The sequence below is a fragment of the Rhinopithecus bieti genome, unplaced genomic scaffold (assembly GCF_001698545.2).
Source record: "Rhinopithecus bieti isolate Rb0 unplaced genomic scaffold, ASM169854v2 scaffold_3062, whole genome shotgun sequence".
In the NCBI taxonomy this organism is placed as follows: domain Eukaryota; kingdom Metazoa; phylum Chordata; class Mammalia; order Primates; family Cercopithecidae; genus Rhinopithecus; species Rhinopithecus bieti.
In genome coordinates, this window is record NW_016804432.1 from 2,110,848 (window position 1) to 2,134,080 (window position 23,233).

Genomic DNA, 23,233 nt, shown 5'->3' on the forward strand with positions numbered 1-23,233 from the left:
TTATACATTATATCACAGTCTGAAACTTTCTCCTTTCTAAGTGTATTTCTAAAGGATTGTTGTTTAATGTATATTGCCCAAAGCTTTGGACCTGCAAACAAATATTAATCCCAGACAAAAGGGTAACATTTGCCCAAAAAGAAAAATAATGGGTAGAAAACATTACATATCATTATGGAAGATTTATTTAAATACACAATCATAGCTTGAGACAATGAAATAGACTATGTTGTTTAAGGATATCTTTATCTGTTTCTCTTCACTGTAACGGCTTCCAGTAATTACAACATAGCTTCATCAAAATCACATTAAAAACTAACCTCTTAGAGCAGCTTGGAATTAATTACCAACTCTTATGATCTGGTTGATTATCTCACAGTGCACAGATAGTAAGTTTTTATTAATAGGCTGATATTACTCATAAGTAAATATCACTGAGTTGTCTTAAAATTCCAATTTCATCACTCATTTAATAGAATTTAGATGCATTTAGTTTTAAAACACATTTAATAAAATGAAAAACATATACTTAGCAGTGGCTTATATTCATGATTTACATTCATGATGGTTTTACCATGGGCAGATAAATGCTTTCTATAGAATTCTGAAGCTATTTGTAAAATTTTTTAAAGGGTAGACATCAGAAGTTTTAATATTTGCAATAACAAAAAAAAATGGCCTTATTCTTTCTAGGTACAGGTCTCAGAACCATTGAACAAAATCATTATATACTACTGAGTTGTACATGGCCTTCCTATCATGTTACTCATCGAGGTCTTCATCATTGGTCTTCAGTTAAACACTGAGCTTCAACTCCTAATTCCTTTGGGCTAAGATTGGATTTTAAATGCCACTGTGGCTCCATTTAATAGCTAAAGATGAACATCAGAGAAAATCACATATAAATATGTGGGCTCATGTATTACTCAGATGTTAGCTTTCTTTCCTAGAGGGTAGCAATCACTGCTGCTGGAAATAAGCAGAATTCCCAAATAAGCCTTTCATTTTCAGGGTTCAGCAAAAACGCAGCTGTACACAGGTTTCAGAGAATTAATAGTGTGCTACATGGCAAAGAAGTTTATAGTAACTGCCAATGTCTGCAGTGCTTAGTCAGGACACAGATGCTGGGGCAATTTGTGGGCAGCCTGTCATGTGTTCTTTGCTTGTTTTTAAACCTTTATCGTTTTTAAAAATCCAACAAATTTAAACTACTGTCTTTAGAGAGGAATAAACCAGACACATAATTCTGTTCTACTACAGCAACGAGTGTCACCTGTTAGAGGCAAAGCTGGTTTTCTCTTCATTTGTTTCTCTTGTGGAATTTAATACTTTTTTTGCCTTTTTGTTCCTCATGAAAATACCTTTTCAATTCCAGAACCTAAGAAGCCACCTGTATTTGATCAGCACCTTACTCCAGTAACAGTGAGTGAAGGAGAATACGTGCAGCTCAGCTGCCATGTCCAGGGATCTGAGCCAATTAGGATCCAGTGGTTGAAGGCTGGCAGGGAAATAAAGCCTTCAGACAGATGCAGCTTCAGCTTTGCTAGTGGGACAGCTGTACTGGAACTCAGAGATGTGGCTAAAGCAGATTCGGGAGATTATGTGTGTAAAGCTTCAAATGTGGCTGGAAGTGACACTACCAAATCAAAAGTGACCATTAAAGGTACAGACACCTCAAAAGTATTATGCAGTTCAAGCCAGCCACCACTCATGTTTATTTGCTTATTACAATTTCACTAGAAATGGAATCAGATTTTTAGAAATATCAGTTGTTGCTCATCTGCAATTTGTAGGCTCCTTATTATAATTGAAATATTAGATAATTTAACAGAAATAATGTCAATACAAAGTATCTGAAATTATTACAAGTTTACCACTCTTCTTGAACCTCTTTTCACCATATCCAGTAAGATTTAATTAATGCAGTTCCAAAAATGATGCTATAATAATGTGATAGAAAGTAGACTGGTGTGATATACCTGGAAAAAATAAAACCAGGTCTAAAAATATTGACACTACTAACATGATTATAGTTCAACCTTTGATAGCTATCATTAGCATAAATGTCTGAGAAGCTGCTTTATCTTCTGTAACCCACCGTTACATAGGAAGAGAATTCTGCAGGACTTACTTATCACACTGCCAACCTCCTAAGGCTTATTTTTAAAAGGGGGATATTAATTACAATTTTGAGGTGATTGTAGTAACAAAACATGTAAACATTTTTTCAGACAAACCAGCTGTGGCCCCAGCAGCCAAGAAAGCTGCAGTAGATGGAAGACTCTTTTTTGTGTCAGAACCTCAGAGTATCAGAGTCGTAGAAAGTAAGTGTACTTCATGAGAAGTACATCTTCATCTATCTGGTACCTTTTACTTATGATTTAATTTTGGAAGAACTGATTTTAGAAAATTAAATTTTTATTCACTTGTCTTCATTATTCCTTAGAAACCACTGCAACCTTCATTGCAAAAGTTGGAGGTGACCCAATCCCAAATGTTAAATGGACGAAAGGGAAGTGGAGACAGCTGAACCAAGGAGGTCGTGTTTTCATCCACCAAAAAGGCGATGAAGCAAAACTGGAGATTAGAGACACCACAAAAACTGATTCTGGGTTATACCGATGCGTGGCATTTAACAAACATGGTGAAATTGAAAGTAATGTTAACTTACAGGTGGATGAAAGGAAGAAACAAGAGAAAATTGAAGGCGATCTTAGAGCAATGCTGAAAAAGTGAGTTCAATAAAAACCACAAATTGTACAGTCAGCCCTTGGTGTAAGCGGGTTCCACATCCACAGTCAACCAGCCCCAGTGGAAAGTATTAAAGAACAAAAATTTTAAAAATACAAATAAACAATACAGCATAACAACCATTTACACAGCACTTACATTGTATTAGATATTATAAGTAACCTAGAGATGAAGTATACAGGAGGATGTGCATAGGTTTCATGCAAATACTATGCCATTTTACATCAGGGACTTCAGCATCTGGCCACAGGCCTCTTGAAGCCAATCTCCTGTGCATTCAGAGGGATGACTGTCATGTCCCATTCACAAAAGGAATCTCTCAAAAGGCATGGGCCATCCATGTCATGATTCAGATTGTTAAAAAACATAGGCATATAGATATTTTAACAGAAGCAGATAAGCAAAAACATCTGGGTGTTCTTGTTTCATTAGAATCAATTTCTGAATATAAGAGAAAGTTTTAAGAATGAGGTGAATGTCTATTAAGATTTTTAAACAAAAAGAAATGGCCTAAAGAAACCCTAGTATTGTCTGTGCCTAGGTATGAAATTTTTGTTTCTATATATAATTTATTATGTTATGAATGGTTCTCTAAAACAACTGTTTTAAACATTTTCCGTAATTATCATCCATTTCAATATGGTTTATTTTTCAACATAATTATTGAATTAAATCCACACTCAATTCCCACAAATCTTTTCCATGAGATGTATTCTATTCTATTATTAAAGTTTTCCATTGCTATTATTCTTTTTTCTGATATTATAATTCATTAGCTAGGCTCTTTGGTTATGAAGTTTACAGAAATACTTTTATTATTCTTTCCTTTCTTAAAATTTTTGATCCAATGTCTATATTTTATAACAATGGTCCTAATCCATCTGATTTTAATCCACTCCATCTCCAAATCCACATTTTAAAATTATTTCACAGCTAACATGGTAAAATTAATATTTATTGAATAAAGAACAAGAAAACCTTAATGAAGTACGTAATCTTTGAATGATGATAGACAATTAAAAATAAATAGAAGACAGGTGATTTATCCTTACTTTTAAATTTTATTTAGGACTCCAATCTTAAAGAAAGCTGGGGAAGAAGAGGAAATTGATATCATGGAACTTCTCAAAAATGTTGATCCTAAAGAATATGAAAAATATGCCCGCATGTATGGAATCACTGACTTCCGAGGTCTTCTTCAAGCATTTGAACTGCTCAAGCAAAGCCAAGAAGAAGAGACACATAGACTGGTATGCTCCTTCATATATAGCATCATCCTAAAAAAAGTCACATTTAAAGCATCTCACACATTCCCTTTGAATTACCAGAATCCTATAGTTATATGACATCATTTAATATGACCTAACCAGCATCCAGAATGGAAGTTGAATATAGTCATGCATCCTCTAAATCAAATTTTGTTTCATATGTAATACCTATCATTTTTGTTCTTCTCAGGAAATTGAAGAAATAGAGAGGTCAGAGAAGGACGAAAAGGAATTCGAGGAACTTGTATCATTTATTCAGCAAAGACTGTCACAGACAGAGGTAAAAAGAATTATGCTGATAATAAAATGAACAAGTTATGATTGAGTATTATTATAAGGGAAGGAGTAACAAATGTGTTTTAATTCTTTATTCTCCTAGCCTGTCACTCTGATCAAGGACATCGAAAATCAGACAGTTTTGAAAGATAATGATGCTGTCTTTGAAATTGACATTAAAATTAATTATCCAGAAATCAAGCTTTCGTGGTACAAAGGAACTCAAAAACTGGAACCCAGTGATAAATTTGAAATAAGCATCGATGGTGACCGACATACACTCAGAGTCAAAAACTGTCAACTTAAAGACCAGGGCAATTATCGATTGGTTTGTGGCCCACACATCGCTAGCGCTAAACTGACTGTAATTGGTAAGTTAGAATAGGCTTATGAAATACTTGTGAGATTTAAATTACTGTTGAGCACATCTGCGTGTGATATTGAACAAAATGTGTGTTGTATCACATGAACAGAGCCTGCATGGGAACGGCATCTTCAGGATGTGACTCTGAAAGAAGGCCAGACTTGCACCATGACATGCCAGTTTTCTGTACCAAATGTAAAATCTGAATGGTTCAGAAATGGCAGAATCCTTAAACCCCAAGGTAGACATAAAACAGAAGTGGAACACAAAGTCCACAAATTGACCATTGCAGATGTTCGAGCAGAAGACCAGGGTCAGTACACCTGCAAATATGAAGACCTTGAAACTTCAGCAGAACTCAGAATCGAAGGTGCGTGAAACACTGTGGAGTCCTTGTGGTACAGCATAGGTCAATGGCAAATGTTGTGCAGGACCCCTGCAGCCCTGCCTTTAGATACACACCAAAGTGGTCATGTGTTCTTATTTCCCAACACACGTTCTCATAGTATTCACTCACATCTCAAAGTTCATACAGAAGCACACGGGAAATATTCAAATGAGTGTTAATTCTTTTGCGTCATTCTTTTAGATTTTAATCTAGTCTAAGACATAATCTTTAACAGTAATTTCTGTCTAAAGTCTAAATTTCATGATTCTCATATCTAGATTGTAGAAAGAGATCTAGGAAAGGACAAGATCTCATAGCTGTAAATCTGGAGGATCTTGGTTAGGAATTGATATTTTGTTTATAGGACATAGTCTGACTTTCTCTGTACAAAATTATGTAGATAAAATTAACATGTCATGTGCAATTAGCAATTATTTCTCAAAAAATATTTATTTCATTTTCAGATCATGTTTTAATCTTCTGAATCTCTGAAATTAAGTGAAATCTCAGAATTTAGGAGCAACAACATTCATTTCCTAAATGATTATATGCATTTTCCAAAGACACCCTCAAACTGTATTGAGAAAAATTTTGGTTATAATAGCATCTGCTTTCAGCTATTGGTGCCCATTTGTATTTGCTGAAACACAAATATATGACATTCAATTTACATAAGCATGTCAACTTTTCTGGCTTACCTTACAATGAATATCAGTGACTGGTTGTATTTTAAATGGTTTTCAAAGTAAAGGTCCAGCTGCAAGTACTAATTATTTTTTAAATAATTGATATTTTTAATATAATTATTTGGTAAATAGAGCTCACCAGAGTACTGTGATTTCTAAGATTTTATGGTACTGTTATACGTATAAGACCCTCCCCTCCATCCTCTTCTAGAAAACACTCCTGCCATCCACACACATCCTTTATTTGTGCCATATGTACTTAGCAGATTTCTGAACTCTAAAATTTTTTTGTGAAATTTAGAAGTGCAGATTTCCTATTGAGTTTGAAATTATTTTACAAGAAAAGTTATACATATTAGATAAACAATTCTAGATCCTGAATAGCAGAAATTATTTTACTGAGGCAAGAAAGAATTTCACAGAGAAATAAGTTACAGAGTACAGTTAAGTTTGTGTACCCTAACACTTTTAAAATTTAATTTGACTTTGGGTCATAAGCTCTCTTTAATATGTCCTTTATATAAATATTTTAAGGACTCACAATAATTTCTTTACACTTTGCTACATTTGTCCGGCAGGAATACACTTAAGAATTGGGATACTTTTTTGTTAGTGATGCAAAGAAGAGTGCGTTTCTTCTCATTTTGGATTTTTGAACTTTTCTTGCTATTTTATAACTGGGCACAAAGATGGAGATGTTAAGTATCTGAGGCAAAAGCAAGTAAAAGAAATTCCTCTCTGTATAACCTAGCTTTGCACTCTCTTTGTACTTAAACAGCTGAACCAATTCAGTTTACAAAGCGTATACAGAACATTGTGGTGAGTGAGCATCAGTCTGCCACCTTCGAGTGTGAAGTGTCCTTTGATGACGCCATTGTAACATGGTACAAAGGACCAACAGAACTGACAGAGAGCCAGAAGTACAACTTTAGGAATGACGGTCGCTGCCATTATATGACCATCCACAACGTGACCCCAGACGATGAAGGTGATTTCACTGACAGTTTTCCAGTGAATGTATAATTGAAGGCTCATCTGTTTTCTGTATTTCTACCCTGTATGCGCTCATGCTCTAATTCTATCTAGAATGCTTTTTTAGAGAAGACAAGTGTAAACAAACACATACATATATTGAAGTAAAGAAGTGTTATTTGCAACATATCAGAAAACAAAAGTTGGATGATTTTTCTCCCTAGGTGTCTACTCGGTCATCGCTCGGCTGGAGCCAAGAGGTGAAGCAAGAAGCACGGCAGAGTTGTACCTAACGACGAAAGGTGAGGGAGCACCATCTGAAAGCCACCCTGCTATCTTTGAAACACGTAGACTACCTATACCATTCTCAACACAAAAATATCATTTTTTTTTTTAATTTTGCAGAAATCAAACTTGAGCTGAAGCCTCCTGGTAAGTTGTTTTGTAAAAATCAATCCTTGCTTACAATAAATTCAGCATAATTTTGTAAATCACAGAAGCCAAACTAAAACGTATAAGATATCTTTCTCTTTTGGATAAAATATTTTTCAATAGAAGTGTTATTCAGTAAAATTACTTTCAGTCAAATAATAAAATGTTAAACTTTGTGAGTATGGCAAATCAGAGATAATAAGGTCTCACTCAGCTGATGCTAGAATCATGCCAAATAGAATGGCCACAGAATGAAACAAATTTTGACAGTAAACAAAACTTACCTATGTGGCTGCATACAAAAGAATACTAATATTATTTTGTCTGTCTATTAGATTCTTCCATTAGATATGCCTGACATATCTTAGGGTCTAATAAATAGCTTGTTCTCAGTCTCTCTATGCTTATCATTACATATCCCTTTCCAGATATTCCTGACTCCAGAGTCCCAATCCCAACCATGCCTATTAGAGCAGTACCACCAGAAGGTAAGACCCAGAACCTCAGCATCTGAGCTTGGAGCAGCAATATTCTAGCACTACGAATCTGTACAAAACTTTATACCAATGCCCAAACTGCAGCAGAGTCAGAACAAACCCTCCCATGTCGTATTCTTCAGTGAGCAATTAGAAATTAAAGTAAAAAAAAAAAAAAAAAAGTAGTTCCAGTAATAAATAGATGCTACTTTTATTTGTTCTGATTGATGAATTGGTACTATAATACCTTTGAAGTACTGAAAGAAATGCATGAGACTATTCATTATATTTTACGCAAAATAGGAAACTAAAACATGTTACTAACGGCATTTATTTTCTTCAGAAATCCCTCCTGTGGTTGCTCCTCCTATCCCCCTTTTGCTACCAACACCCGAAGAAAAGAAACCACCAGCAAAACGTATTGAAGGTATTATACCTCATCTACCTAGACGTCGAAATAAGAATTTCACTCTACTGACCCGAAAAATGTTGCTTAATACAACACATTGGCCCTCTAGTGGTCAAGAGGTGGAATTGCCTTTCAAAATGTAAATTATTTTCTCAAAGTATTAGCTAACTAAATGTGTAAGTCATGTGCTTAAAACTCTGAAAATCATCAAACAAAATACTATGTTGCTATTAAAATATTTTATTTTAATGGAATTACTGAAACATTAATGTAGAATTAATTTTATGTTTCGTATTTTCTTAACTACTAAGAATAACAAAAAGAATAATGGAACCAATTTCTAGTGCAGCTTATGGAAATAAACCATAGTAGTTTACAGTTAAATTGCAAACTATAGCTTGTGGTTCTTCTCAATTTGTAGTATTAACTACTCTTTAAATTTTACTATTTTGTTACAAAAAATATGATTTAGAATACTTATGAAATATTTGACTTCTTTTGTACCTAAGGCATGATCTCACCAATAAAGAAATCTTAAGCGTTCCAAGGAATTGCTCCTCTCAAATATTCAGCAGAGAAATTGTACTATTTGTGTCCCAAAGATTCTCAATGAAATTAGACAACAGATTTCCTGGGACCTTCTGGAGTTATAGGGAGTTCAGAAATGCTGTCAGAATTCTCCCAGCATGGTCAGAAAAAATTCTGTGTGTCAAAATCACACTTTTCTATAGCTAAGTCACTACTACTATAGTAGATTCAAGGGGTGGACATGGTAGGCCCTTAACACCCACTACAATTGGCATTAAAAAAGTTTGACCCATTTTTCAAGCCAGTCTTAGAGGAAATTCAGTTAGAAACTTCCAATTTTGTGACTAATGCAACCTCATTAACAAAGAGAAGCATTTTCATGATTCATACCAACATAAACATTTTATCGAGCTGTGAGAACAGGGAGAAACAAGAATCAACAATCATAAATTGGATTTCCATTTCTATTTCTGTTGTCAAAAATAATAACTTATGTTAATGAATGATTTGTTCTTTGACTGGTAGTATCAACATGGCTAAGTTTGAGAACTCACTGTGAAACTTGAGAAGTTAAATAATGTTTTAAAAATTAAAAGAGAGTGTTCTTTATTCATGAATACGAGAGGCCATAATCAAGTATGATTAGGAAATGTGGTTAAGGTATAACAGCAGCACAACAAACAACTTTAAACCCACTTGTTACTCTTCCTCCTAACATATTTGTGTTCATCCCTAAGTGAAACAAGGATGAAAATGTGTACTTTTCTATTTATGATACCACTTAGATTCACACCCCATGTTCTGAAAACTTTAACTCTCAGCAGACACAAAATCAGTGAAGATGTAAGATCACAGTACATTTTCTATATCCCTCCAAAACAATGTTTTTGCATCTAGTCCTAGATCTTTCCAAAACAAATATCTTGTAGTAATGTATAGAAGCTCACTACTATCAACATTTAAAAAAATAAAATATTTCAATAAAATGCCTAGTTTCCTGAAAGCACTTTAGTTACTTACACCAGAAATCTTTTTATTTTTATTTTTTTAGTTACCAAAAAGGCTGTGAAGAAAGATGCCAAAAAAGTTGTTGCAAAGCCCAAAGAAGAGGTGACACCACGTGAAGGTATTATAATTAATGAAAAGGCAATCTTAATACTTTTTTCTTGGCTAAAACTTTTAAATCCTAAATAGTGGAGGGTGAAGGAAGGGTAAGAGTTTGCAATCACAAAATGGTACCTCTCTCTTCACTCACTTGCACCTTCTTTGACTCAGTCCTCACTCTCTCTTTCTCAACTTCCTTTTTTCTCCCTTTTCTCTTTCCTGTCCTCCTGAGCCCCTGGGAACCAATGACAACACCAGTGTATTCTGGTTTTTTCTGGATGAAAATTTAAAGAAGGTCTTGCCCGGAAGTCCAACAGCTATTCTTTTTTTTTCTTTTTTATTTTATTGTAAATTGACGATTTACTATTGTGTATATATTTACGGGGTACAAAGTGATGTTATGATCTGAGAATACAATATGGAATAATTAAATCAAGCCAATTAACATATCCATCACCTCAAATACTTAACATTTTTGTGGTGAGAATATTTGAAATTTACTCTTCAGCGAATTTGAAATGTACAATACACTATTATTAACTATATTCACCACTCTGTACAACAGATCTCAAGAAAAGCCATATTTCTCCTGTCTAGCTAAGATTTTGTACCCTTTGACCAACATTTCCCCATTCCCTCAAATCCCCAGCCTCTGTAACCATCATTCTACACTTTATGAGTTCAACTTCTTTAGTTCCACATCTAAGTGAGAACTTACAGTCTTTGTCTTTCTGTGCCTGGCTTATTTCGCTTAGCATAATCTCCAATTCTATCCATGTTGTCGCAAATGACAAAATTCCCTTTTTTTTAATAAGGCTGAATAGTATTCCATTGTGTATGTATGTGCCACCTTTTCCTTATCTATTCATCCATTGATGGACACTTAGGGTGTTTCCATGACTTGGTCTTTGTGAATAATGCTGCAATGAACATGGAAGTGCCCAAGAGCTGGTCTTAATAAAGTCACATCAATAGAAGAGCAAGGGTTGGTGTTAATTTTAAGAGGTTGCTGCAACCTACCTCAGTGTCCTTCCTGATTTAGGTGATCTAAATATCAATATTTGAAGGAAAAATACTTTATGAAGGAGGATCAATTCAAATCACTTTAACTTTCAATATATCCTGGAATATTTTAGGAAAACAGTTGGATAACTAAATTTAAACAAATAGTTTTAACCCATTTGACTAAGATTAGAGTACAGCAACCTCCATAAAGAAGGAAAATATGGAAGCACAAGGCATCATTCATCATTCAGACTTTTCTGAGTGGTCATTTGTGAAACATCATGGAATAAGAGGACACTCAAAAAGCATGGATATTTCGTGAACTTTATAGTTAATAATTGAAAATGTCTAATGCATTATTTTTAGCATTGGACATATTAAATATTCTCTTCATGCTTAATGTTAACTTATTATAAATCAATCTAAACTAAAATCAAACTTTTGCCTTTTGCATGTTTCTTTTTGTTAATATGGCATTGCATAGCATTTCTAATGAGCTAGATTTGGAAATTATAAAAGCATTATTATGATTCCTGGAAAGGCTGGTGTATTTGTAGTAGTCATAGCTCCTACTAACAACTAACAATGATGTGCAGGATTAGTAAACATTAATAATAATGTAATCTAAAATAAACACACATTTTATGTTTTAAACTCCCAGAGCTTGTCAAGAAGCCTCCACCTCCTACTACGTTAATTCCAGCAAAAGGTAAATAAAGAGAAATTATTTTATTCTGTTTATTCCTGAGATTTGCACTTTTGCTGACTATTCTTATTTTAAATATTAGGCTTCCAACTTACTGCAAAGTTATGGAGTCTCCTCTGCTGTGTTAAATTTAGCATAGAAATGATGGCTATTTCATATTGCCCCTTTCCCAGGAAAAGAAACCTAAGCAGATGTTTATGCTGCCTCTGTGCAGTGGTCTCAGAGAAAGAAGCAGTGAGGGCAAAAAGGAGGGGCCATTCCTTATTTTTTTAATTGTAGTTAACACAAATGTTAAGAGTCATATAAATAATGAGAGCCCTTAAGAACTTTTAAAATCTGTTATCTAAAAGTACTTAATTAACTTGGTTACATAATTTTAAATGTTGTTTTTATTAAACTGACTAAGGGATCCTATGCAAGAGTCAAAAATGTAGATTTAAAATTAGAAATATGTTTGAAATCATAATCAGAACTTTTTTTAAAGGTTAACTGTTTAAGTATTAAATATAAATTCCATAAACTTATCGAATGTTAAAACTATTCCATTGGAAGAAACTAGGGGTTCTGCAAGCTGGAGCTCTCATGGAATAATGGAAGGTGTATCCATTTGATAATATTTATTGAATCCATTTTTTCACACTGGAAAAATCTTCAAATCAACAGTAGAATGTATCTTGATACTCTACTGTGTTCCATAGTCAAAAATTTAAATGAAACCAATACAAAAAAAAAAGGATTCTCAATAAAATAGATCTGAAATACTGATGTTGTTTAACTAGGTAGATTTTTGTTTAGTGAAGCAGTTGGATGGATAGAATTAATATGCTAATAGTCTCTTTATCTATTTTAGCTCCTGAAATCATTGATGTATCCTCTAAAGCTGAAGAAGTAAAAATAATGACTATAACCAGAAAGCAAGAGGTTCAGAAAGAAAAAGAAGCTGTGTATGAGAAAAAGCAAGCAGTCCACAAGGAGAGGAGAGTCTTCATTGAATCTTTCGAAGAACCTTATGACGAACTGGAGGTAGAACCATACACAGAGCCATTTGAACAACCTTATTATGAAGAACCAGATGAGGACTATGAAGAGACCAAGGTAGAAGCTAAAAAGGAAGTTCATGAGGAATGGGAAGAAGATTTTGAAGAAGGGCAAGAATACTATGAAAGGGAAGAAGGCTATGACGAAGGGGAGGAAGAGTGGGAAGAGGCTTACCAAGAAAGGGAAGTAATTCAAGTTCAAAAGGAGGTCTATGAAGGTATGTATAAACTGAATGATTTGTTTCCCTCTTTTCTTCATTTTTGCTCAGTTCATTAAATTGTCAATGCTATGAACCTGATTTGCAGTTTATGTGAAATAGATAAAATGATCTTAGATTTTTTTTAAGGTTAGAAATCTTTTAAAAGTTATTTTCTTCAGAGTTACTTTCATGCTTTGACATTACAAGCTAAATCATTTAGTCTTATTACTAACACTAAATTCCAAGTGCTAATTTCTAATGCAGAAGTTCAAGTTTTACTTTTACTGCCTTGTTGCATCTCTGTTTGATCCTGCTTCAAAACCTAGCACTAAGAATTGTGTTGGTAATAACGACCCCAGAATTACATATTATCCTTACCTTATCTCATTTGGAATTAACACAACCTAAGAGAATTTATTTAAGCATACCTTCTTATTCCTGTGTTTTTATTAAAGAATCACATGAGAGAAAAGTTCCAGCCAAAGTACCTGAAAAGAAAGCACCACCACCTCCTAAAGGTAAGTAATTGGAAATATTTAAATAGACTAGAGCATAGACATCATTATCATGGCTTGTTTGGCAGCAATGTATAAATCAGCAGTTCAATCCAATAGGCACAACTTCTTCTCTAAGCTTTATTGTGAATGATTTTTTTTCTTAAAATTTCTATCTAATTCATTTAATTTAAAAAATCGAAAGATGATAAAAATTGTAATGGTAAACTTAAATATAGCCAAAATATGTTAAGTACAGAAACTTGTACCCGAAGTTCAAAGTTGTGCGTAAAGGTCAAAGCACCAAACTCGTCTCTCTCTTTAAAAAATGATACATATATCTGCATATATACATATAGGTGTGTATAAACACAGAGCGAGAGAGACAGAGAGAGAGATTTTTAATAGGAATTCTAAAAGTACTGCAATTTCTTTAAAATGCTTGCAGTTATAAAGAAGCCAGTAATTGAAAAAATTGAAAAGACTTCTCGAAGAATGGAGGAAGAAAAAGTTCAAGTCACCAAAGGTATTATCATTTCAAACGTTCCTAGCACCCATGTACACAAGTAATGTGTTTACTGATCTATACTCACGTTAGTTCTTTATATAATCAAATACTTTTAAATTTTATGCAAAGCAACATTCTTCAAAATACAAATATATTTGTACATATTTTTAAAGTACCTGAAGTTTCAAAGAAGATTGTTCCACAAAAACCTTCCCGGACTCCAGTACAGGAAGAAGTTATTGAAGTGAAAGGTATACATCTTTGTTTTTCAGCTACAAGTTCAAATTTTTTTTTTATTTATGTGTATGGACATGTGTACATATATTGCTAAGTAACTCACAAATCTGAAATGACCAAAAAAACCACATTTTTACATAATACAAGTCTTACGTTGAGTTGCACATATGTTCAATTTAAATAATAACATTATCTACTTTCTTTCTAGTTCTGCTTAAAAATTACATTTTTTATTATAAGGAAGGTTTGTGTTTAATCAGTAGTTTGCTAACTTTACTATGCAATGCATTCCATTGCATATAATATTCCCTGTCCTCTTATTTATAGAAATAGACCCTAACAGATTTGGAAAAACACAACATTGTGTGTGAAGAAGTTGTGTCTATTTGATTCTCATTTAAGAATGTTTGATGAAGGCTGCATGCATTGTTTGTCCCTATAGATCAAAAGATGATTTGTTTTCTTGTCAATACTGAATTTGTTCTCAAGCTACCATATTAACCCACTCATTCTGTGTCTAAATACTTGAGTATAAAATCCATGTGTTCGATCTGATGTCTTGTACTAAAAAAAGAAATACTAATGTGAAATACTCTCTTTAAAGTACCAGCTGTGCATACAAAGAAGATGGTTATTTCAGAAGAAAAGATGTTCTTTGCTTCTCACACAGAGGAGGAGGTGTCAGTCACAGGTATAAGGCAAACTGGAATGTGGGGCTCAAAGGGAAGGGTTTTAGGCAGATTTTTATCCCTCTTGTTTAATTTGTGATCATACAGACATTTCTGTCTCCTTGTAAATTCTCTGTCATCTTTTCATTTCATGTTTGTCTCTGTTTTCATTTTATTTTAATGTTCTTTGTAAATTACAATTACCACCCACAACATGGCATATCAGTAATTACAATGTACATTTTTTAAGTCCCCGAGGTACAAAAGGAAACTGTTACTGAAGAGAAAATTCACGTTGCTGTTTCCAAAAGGGTTGAACCACCACCTAAAGGTATTAGTAATTCATTCTAAGTTTAAACTAGTCTTTTAATAAAAGTACAAATTCCATAGTAAACATTTATGTTAGTATTAAATAACAGATTTAGTCACAGTCTGCATACCTATAGCCACTATGTGCAAAGGATGTGATGGGGGACGGGAAGAACCATGAGGAAGGCACAGGGGAGAAAAGTGAAAATTATTGGAGGCTCCATTCCCAGATTCAGAGAGTTTGCAATCTCATAACCTGTTATTTGGAAATACAGTGTCCTGGAGCTAGTTCATACCAACTCACCAGAGCCTATGGTCACATTTTCAGGAATTTTGCTAGCCAGTAGTTTAACACCACCATTATTAAAAATTAGATTATGTAAAGTTACAGTCCAAAAAAGTATATTTTTAAATGTTAATAAATACTCAAAACTTATTACCTCCTATTTAACGGCATTTTGTTCTTATCTGTGTTTCTGAGATTGTTTCTATCTTTGTGTCTGTGTGGTGGAAATACCATATAATGTACCACTGCAAGTCTCTTTCCAACTCAAGGACAATGACATCACCCTTATAGCCAGGGTGGGAGGGAGTGTTTACACCACCTTGGAAATCGGAAATCTGCAAGCACTATAGATCAAGCCTCCACCCCCTCCATCCCAGCCAAATTGTTAAACATTTAAGACACAAAAACATCGAATGCAATTGTGTTTATGAAACTGCTTTATAAAAGTAAAGGTTACAAAAAAAAAAACCTAACTTCATAGTTATTGATGTTCATAAAAAGCTGGTTTCTGAGGAACCGACACAGACACCTCCGAGGGAGGGTTGCTCCTACCTGTTCCTGACGAAGTGGAGGCTTCTGCAGTTAAAGGTGACAGCAGTCACATTTTCTAGTTAGCCATTCAGCCATCTTCATTTACCCTGATTTCTAAAGCATAACTTTCTTGCATTCAATTGGTATAAAAAGGGAATCTCTATTTTTTTTAATTCTAAGTCTTACAACAACATATGCCTTGTCAAATGCACACTTTCTCAAAAACGGTACATTTCTTTTAAAGTCCCTGAGCTGCCTAAGAAACCAGTTCCAGAAGAAGCGGTCCCTGTTCCCATTCCTAAAAAAGTGGAGCCCCCAGCACCGAAAGGTAGAATAATATTTGTGAAAAAAATAATTATTAGCATCCATCTTGTATCTTTTTCTATGAGATCTGTGTATTAACAAAATAGCATCTGTAAACCATCTATATTTAATTCCGTGTATATTAATTTCATTTATTTGTGGTAATGTGTTATACAAGTATTGGCAACATTTCTAGACTCCAGATCTACTAACTGGGTCTTTGTCTGCTTGTGTAATGTATGTAATGTCTATATGGTGTTGAGGTATTTAGCATTCATTTCTATCACAAACAGGCATATTTAAATTACTTCCTAATTCTCACACTCTTAGTGAAGATTTATGCTTTAATGTAATCTTAAATGTCCCAGAAGGAGACTAGAATATTTCACATTATTTCAACAATTGTATCTTTAAAGTTCCTGAGGTTCCCAAGAAACCCGTGCCAGAGGAGAAAAAGCCAGTTCCTGTGCCTAAGAAGGAACCTGCTGCTCCCCCGAAAGGTACACCAGAGCCCATGGTGGGGAGACTCTTTGCTCCAAGTGCCAGCCTTTTGCTTTCTGCGATCTTCATATGTACTATGCTGCCTTTGTCTTTGTCTCTTTTACATTCTCCTTCTGTTTTTAGTGTTTGTCCACTTCCGTGCCATGCTCTTGACATACTTTATTTATTATACTGAATATTCCTAAGACATCACCAAAAAGTGTTGTTAAAGGAAGTAACTATGTCAAACTGCTATCTTACATTTTTAATATCTTCCCTCTCAGAGAAAGAGGAAATGTTTGTGAAATTTGTTTTCTACATATTTCTAGGAAAAAACTTTCATACTTCATAAATGCAGCTTTTTCTTAATAAAAGCAGTTTCATGCATTATAAAGAGATGCAGGCAATGATAACTGTAGAGTGTCTGGCAGAACTAGTTGTTAATTACATAAAGACGTACATAGTACCACACTTCTTAAAAGTCAATAGTGGTGAGTCTTCAATAGTGGGGAACATATAGATTTTTTGAAGTTTACTTTCACCATTTTCTTGAGCCCTTAACTGAGCTTCAGTATTTGCCATAAATGTTTCAGTTATCTAATTAGCTAGTCAAAGTACCTTCCATAGGGGTATGTTTGAATGAAAATGTACTGCTGTGGTATATCACAAACCCCTTGCTTTGGTTCGTTTGGGATTTTTTGGTGATAAAAGGCACTATCTTATTGAAGCACTGAAACTACAATTGCACACATCTCTTCAGCTATAGAAAGACTCAGCAAGAATTCAACAACATCCAATTTAGGAGAAACCAGACCGAATTAAACAGTACATTTTGAATAGTGTTCCCTTGGCCTGACTTTGCAGTGTTTCTATTTTCTTCCTGAATCAAATATGCTTCTCTCTTTCTCAAACTCTCGGCTCTTTCAAAATTCTTTTGATTATCTAACCATTAAATACAAAGGTCATATTAGTGAAACCAATACTAATACTAAAGCTATGTGAGACAGATCGTCTTAGATAAATTAAACCCATTGTTATTATGTACTATATTTCCCAATACAAAGCATAAAGAAGCTTTTCTATATACTATCTGAACATTCTTGACTGTGTAATCACTAATTCGTTTTCAGCAAAGTCATATATGTCTTTTAAAGGAGATACAGAAGCATCTCTCATTTACTCATAAAAACAAATACACATAGTATAATAGCATGTATATATATAAATACTGCATGTATATATAGCATAACATATACATATAGAAATGAACAGCTATATAATTACACCAAAATATTACAAATGCACGTGCAGAGGTGCAGGGATTCACAAAAGCTACCAATATTGTATTTAAAATGAGAACAATTATTGCCAATAATGCATGCTGTTAAAATTCATCTTCCAATGAAAAAGTCAACATTATCCATTCTTAGAATAGATAAATCAAATACACTGTAAACATTTTTTAGGTTGAAAACCCTGTTGAAAACTCTAGAGCCCCTTAGAAAAAAAGCACAAATACACACACCCACAGAATTCTGCACACAAAGCTCTGTAAAGAGCTTGTAAAGCTCATGGGTATCAGATGGAGAGACCTACTCTAGAGTAAGTGTTTCCTGAGTTTTGAATTCACTACAGGCACACCCACCAAAAACGAGAGGAGAAATGTGGGGAAGAGAAGTAAGTTATGTATATATTCAACTATTCTAAGACTCTAAGACTTCTTAGTCTTAGTCTAAAATAGTCTCACATAAACTAAAGCCATTGTTATTATTTACTCCATTTCTCAATACAGAGCATAAAGAAGTTTTCTATATACTATATCCACATTCTTGATTGTTTGTGTAATCACTAATTTGTTTTTAGCAAAGTCATATCAATATATAAAGGATGAATTCTGTGCACAACTTTCTATTATGTAACTCATTTTTGCCTAAATGCCTCTATATGTCTTTTATAGAGATATTTGTCACATTATGATCCTTGGAATATTATAGTTAGCGTAATTTTCTGGATAATTTTGCTGATGCATAAATAATCTATAACAACATTAATGTACTACGTAAAGATTTGTGCATGTGCCCATGTTCTTTCATAAAAGTGATATATGTCTGAACCAACATTGTGTTTCAAAAACTTTAAGTCCCAGAGGTGCCAAAGAAACCTGTCCCTGAAGAAAAGATTCCTGTTCCTGTTGCAAAGAAAAAGGAAGCTCCCCCAGCTAAAGGTACAGTGGCTTTCAAAGTAAAGAAGCCCTATCTTTTGTCTTTGATGCAAAATATTTTGTGTTTAATTATGTGTTCATTGAGTTACTTTCATTCTAAATGGATGTTTTGTGGTGAGAATTGAACAAAAGTGTCTGTCCCCCGTCTGCTTTCTTAAAAAAGTAGCTGTGCATAGCTACTTTAGAAAATACAAAGTCAATTCTAAAAATGTCTTTTCAAGTTCCTGAAGTACAGAAGAGAGTTGTGACAGAAGAAAAAATAACCATTGTAACTCAAAGAGAGGAATCTCCACCACCAGCAGGTACTTAATTCCATCTCCATGAAATAACCTCGTCTTTCCTTCAAGCTTCTTTAATTGCATGTCTTCTTTAATTGCCACTTCTATGTTGCTCATTTATTTGGACTTTTTGACAAATTTTAAAATTCAATACTATCCTTTAAGTACCAGAAATACCAAAGAAGAAAGTTCCTGAAGAAAGAAAACCTGTTCCTCGGAAAGAGGAAGAAGTTCCACCACCAAAAGGTATTGTTTCTCCATCTTCCCAAGAACTGTCTTTATGTTCCAGTGAGTTTGTTAGTTTTGTGATATGAGTGCTTTGTGGGTGTATTTCTTTGTTTTGCACTGGGCTTCACTGAGAGCACATTAAATTTCTAAAAGTGCTTAATGTCTCTAAAGTGCCAGCTCTGCCTAAGAAGCCTGTCCCAGAGGAGAAAGTTGCAGCGCCAGTTCCTGTCGCTAAGAAAGCTCCTCCTCGCGGAGGTAGGATTTGCCTCAATCCTCTGACCAAAAAAAAAAAAAAAATCTTCGAGTGTGTTAAATTCTTGCTTTTTCCATCTGGTCTGTGCTTGTACTGATCTGTTGTCTTACTTGCAGTGAAACTTTTTTGTTTATGTCCTTGTGATATGTAACTTGTTTTCCCATTTTGCTAGTCAAAGTGGTGTACGTGCAACTCTTCCCCAAATTCTAGAAAGTGAAAATTGTTAAAATTCTTGATTTTAAACTTCAATTTTAATGCTTCCTTAAAGCTGAAGTCTCTAAGAAAATTGTTGTAGAAGAAAAAAGATTTGTTGCTGAAGAAAAACTATCCTTCGCAGTTCCTCAAAGAGTGGAAGTCACGCGGCACGAAGGTATATAATTGGAAGTCAGGGGATAAGTGAGTTTGTGTTTCCTCAAAGTCTCTTCTTCTTCCACATGTGATTGCTTACCTTAGAACGTGTCCTCATCAGTTATTTCTCCTTATGTTGGTATTAGAATGTGTCTACCTTTTGTAGCCTTCTGGGACTGAGTCTTCTGTGTCTATGTTGGTCTTGAATCATTCAAAGGAAGTGGATGAGTCCCGAAAATGTTATAATTTTGAAAGTGGCCACACTTAGCCATAACTCGAGTATCATTCTCAGTCTTGGGCCGTACTTGCCCTCATCTTAAATTAGCTTCCTCCTTCTTATGGTGAGGAAGAACCATGAAGCTATGTCCTAAGCAAATAGAGGAACAGTTACCCATCTGTAGTGACCACATGGCTGTATATACATTTGTATCTCAGCAGGCTGAATTTAAATGAAACCTTATCTTTTAAAGTATCTGCAGAGGAGGAATGGAGTTATTCAGAAGAGGAGGAAGGTGTGTCCATTTCAGTTTATAGAGAAGAAGAAAGAGAGGAGGAGGAAGAAGCGGAGGTTACAGAATATGAAGGTAAACAATGCAGAGATGATCTGGGGTTTCGATGAGGTGTTTTCTTTCACAAACTGTTTACAGACCAATGAAAAGGGACAGAAAAAGTGACACAAATTCAGTGAACATCTACCAGTCTCATTAAATGAATATTTTGATCAAAACACAAGATTCAGGAGGATTATACTAGATTCAAGAAATCCAGTGTATTTCTTTTTTTTTTTTTTTTTTTTTTTTTGAGACGGAGTCTCGCTCTGTCACCCAGGCTGGAGTGCAGTGGCCAGATCTCAGCTCACTGCAAGCTCCGCCTCCCGGGCTCACGCCATTCTCCTGCCTCAGCCTCCCGAGTAGCTGGGACTACAGGCGCCGCCACCTCGCCTGGCTAGTTTTTTTTGTATTTTTAGTAGAGACAGGGTTTCACCATGTTAGCCAGGATGGTCTCGATCTCCTGACCTCGTGATCCGCCCGTCTCGGCCTCCCAAAGTGCTGGGATTACAGGCTTGAGCCACCGCGCCCGGCCTAATCCAGTGTATTTCTTGTGCATCCCTTCTTACTTGCCTGTATAGAATAAAAGAGGCTTCATATTTATATATAATTAATCAGGGCAGGTATCTCCATATACATATATCCTTTCATTAAACAGGATTTGGCTTCAGCATGGGGGGCTGGCATAAGCTTTACCTTAGTAGTCTAATGCCTAATTGGTGTTTCTCAAACATTGCTTGTACCACAATCCACAGACAAAAAGATATTTTATATTATAATCCTACACACATGTGCAAACCAGAAAACTTTAATTTTTTTATTTTAGTCATTTAAAAAATACAAGCTATAATCCATTAAGTCAATTGCAGAAGTCACTATAATGTCTTGACTCACAGTTTTAAAATGAACAAGAAAATATATTACCTCATTACATTCCAGGAGTCAATGCCATATTTGCGAGTCTGAAGCACTGAACACATAAGGCTTTCCTATATTATACATATGGAGAGAACAATTGTGTTATATATATGATCAGACTGACTTGTTACTCAGACCTTTTCATACCTATAATGCTAAGTATTTATGGTTTCTTAAGGACAGAACCAACAAACTATTCCATTGGGATATCTTTTCAATGAATTAAGGCAGGTTTCCAGCTAAAATCCAGCATTCTGGCTAAAGCATATGGCCAAAAGAACTTTCCTAAGAAAGTTCCTAAGGTCTGCTTTTAAAGAGAAATCAATAAGCTCCTTAACCAAACTCTCTTCCCAGTGAGAAGATGAGTAGAATTGAAGTACATTTAGATGCCCTAAGTATCTGTTTTTATCTGTCTAATAAAAGATGGCACACTATGCCCCTTTTTTCACTTGGAACAAAAGCCCATGTAAAAATCCAAGGTGCGTAGGCTTAATGGAATGCCTTGGAATAGGCCAAGATGGGACATGACTCCCAGGAGGAAAATCCATTAGTTCTGTTGTGCTTCCTGGAAAAGGCCATGATGGTGGACAGAAGTCAGGAAGCTGGTAGATTTGAAGACGACTCCATCTTTTCTAAAAGTGTTTGTAAAACCAAACATAGTCTGATTTCAACTTTTGACATTATAAACTTCCTTTGGTACTCCAGACTCTAGTTAAAAGGAGAAACACTGATTATTTTTAGGTTCTCATTAAGCCGCAAAGATGGGTGGCTTGTTAGGTTTACTTTCAGTGTAAGGAGCAGATATGTTTTTAACTAGACACTTCTATTCCTTATTTAACTTTGACTAGGCATGGTGGTTCATGCCTATAATCCTGGTGCTTTGGGAGACCGAGGAGGGAGGATTGCTTGAGCATAGGAGTTCAAGACCAGCCTGCGCAACACAGCAAGACCCCATTCTACAAAAATTAAAAAAAAACAGCTAGGCACAGTGGCATGAGCCTGTAATCCCAGCTACTCAGGAGGCTGAGGCAGGACGATCATTTGAGCCCAGGAGTTTGAGGTTACAGTAAGCTGTGATTACACCACTGCACGTCAGCCTGGGCAACAAAGCAAGACCTTGCCTTAAAAAAGAAAAAAAAATTAAAACTGTATACACTTAGGCTCAAAAATCACGTGAAGCCTCCCACCTCTTCTACCATACCTGCCCCACAAAACTGGCGGGGAAAACAACATAAAATATTATCTTGCAATTCACTTAAATCCTCAAGTATATGTTTCTGCCCTGTGGCCTTCAAATCTAGAGTGCTCCGTTATTTGTGAAACTCATCTTCAAATTCTTGTGTTCTTGTTAACTCGGCTATTATAATCGCTTTTTGTCTTGTGCTTGTCCTGTTCTTGCTGTGGATATAAGCATTATTATCTGTATGACACATGTGAAAATTAAGTTAATGAAACATAGTTCCCATTTCCCATACTCTTCATTAACACATATGCTTTGATTAAAATGCTCTTTGAGTAGTTGAAATATGAACATGCAGGGATTTGAGAAGGGTTAAACTTTTGCTATTTTAATTACTCTTTGAAGTGATAAATTAAAGCTAAAATTAGACATGAAAAACACTGTAATTTATCTTCTTTAAAATTGCTGTCTTTAAAGTGATGGAAGAGCCTGAGGAATATGTTGTGGAAGAAAAGCTGCACATTATTTCTAAGAGAGTGGAAGCGGAGCCAGCTGAAGGTATACTGACTCTTTAATTAGTTTTATCCCTATGTTAGCTTGTCTCCTTCTTTATGTTTTCTTTTAGCTAATTTGTCATCCATATTGCATATATTGATAAATATCATGTCTAATAAAAGATCCCTTACACTTTTATCAAAAGAAATCTGGACATTTCTACAAGTATATTTTATAATCTTTTCAAGTGACAGAGAGGCAGGAGAAGAAAATTGTACTGAAACCAAAAATTCCTGCTAAAATAGAGGAGCCTCCACCAGCTAAAGGTATGATTTCTTTCGAAGAA

At 34.7% G+C, this 23,233-nt stretch overlaps 1 protein-coding gene across 1 annotated transcript in view; it reads left to right on the forward strand.

Annotated features, from left to right (window-relative positions):
* The window catches only part of LOC108527098 (titin), a 284,505-nt gene that overhangs the window by 100,308 nt on the left and 160,964 nt on the right, over window positions 1-23,233 (forward strand). Inside the window, 30 exon segments of the mRNA XM_017868255.1 lie at window positions 1,376-1,663; window positions 2,232-2,324; window positions 2,447-2,732; window positions 3,821-4,001; window positions 4,210-4,299; window positions 4,399-4,666; window positions 4,769-5,029; window positions 6,512-6,721; window positions 6,930-7,007; window positions 7,111-7,137; window positions 7,566-7,625; window positions 7,957-8,040; window positions 9,602-9,676; window positions 11,321-11,368; window positions 12,216-12,620; window positions 13,058-13,120; window positions 13,545-13,622; window positions 13,778-13,855; window positions 14,446-14,532; window positions 14,760-14,840; window positions 15,880-15,963; window positions 16,355-16,438; window positions 18,559-18,642; window positions 18,861-18,941; window positions 19,083-19,163; window positions 19,317-19,400; window positions 19,667-19,768; window positions 20,217-20,330; window positions 22,870-22,950; window positions 23,136-23,213. Coding sequence (XP_017723744.1) covers window positions 1,376-1,663; window positions 2,232-2,324; window positions 2,447-2,732; window positions 3,821-4,001; window positions 4,210-4,299; window positions 4,399-4,666; window positions 4,769-5,029; window positions 6,512-6,721; window positions 6,930-7,007; window positions 7,111-7,137; window positions 7,566-7,625; window positions 7,957-8,040; window positions 9,602-9,676; window positions 11,321-11,368; window positions 12,216-12,620; window positions 13,058-13,120; window positions 13,545-13,622; window positions 13,778-13,855; window positions 14,446-14,532; window positions 14,760-14,840; window positions 15,880-15,963; window positions 16,355-16,438; window positions 18,559-18,642; window positions 18,861-18,941; window positions 19,083-19,163; window positions 19,317-19,400; window positions 19,667-19,768; window positions 20,217-20,330; window positions 22,870-22,950; window positions 23,136-23,213 — 3,714 coding nt within the window.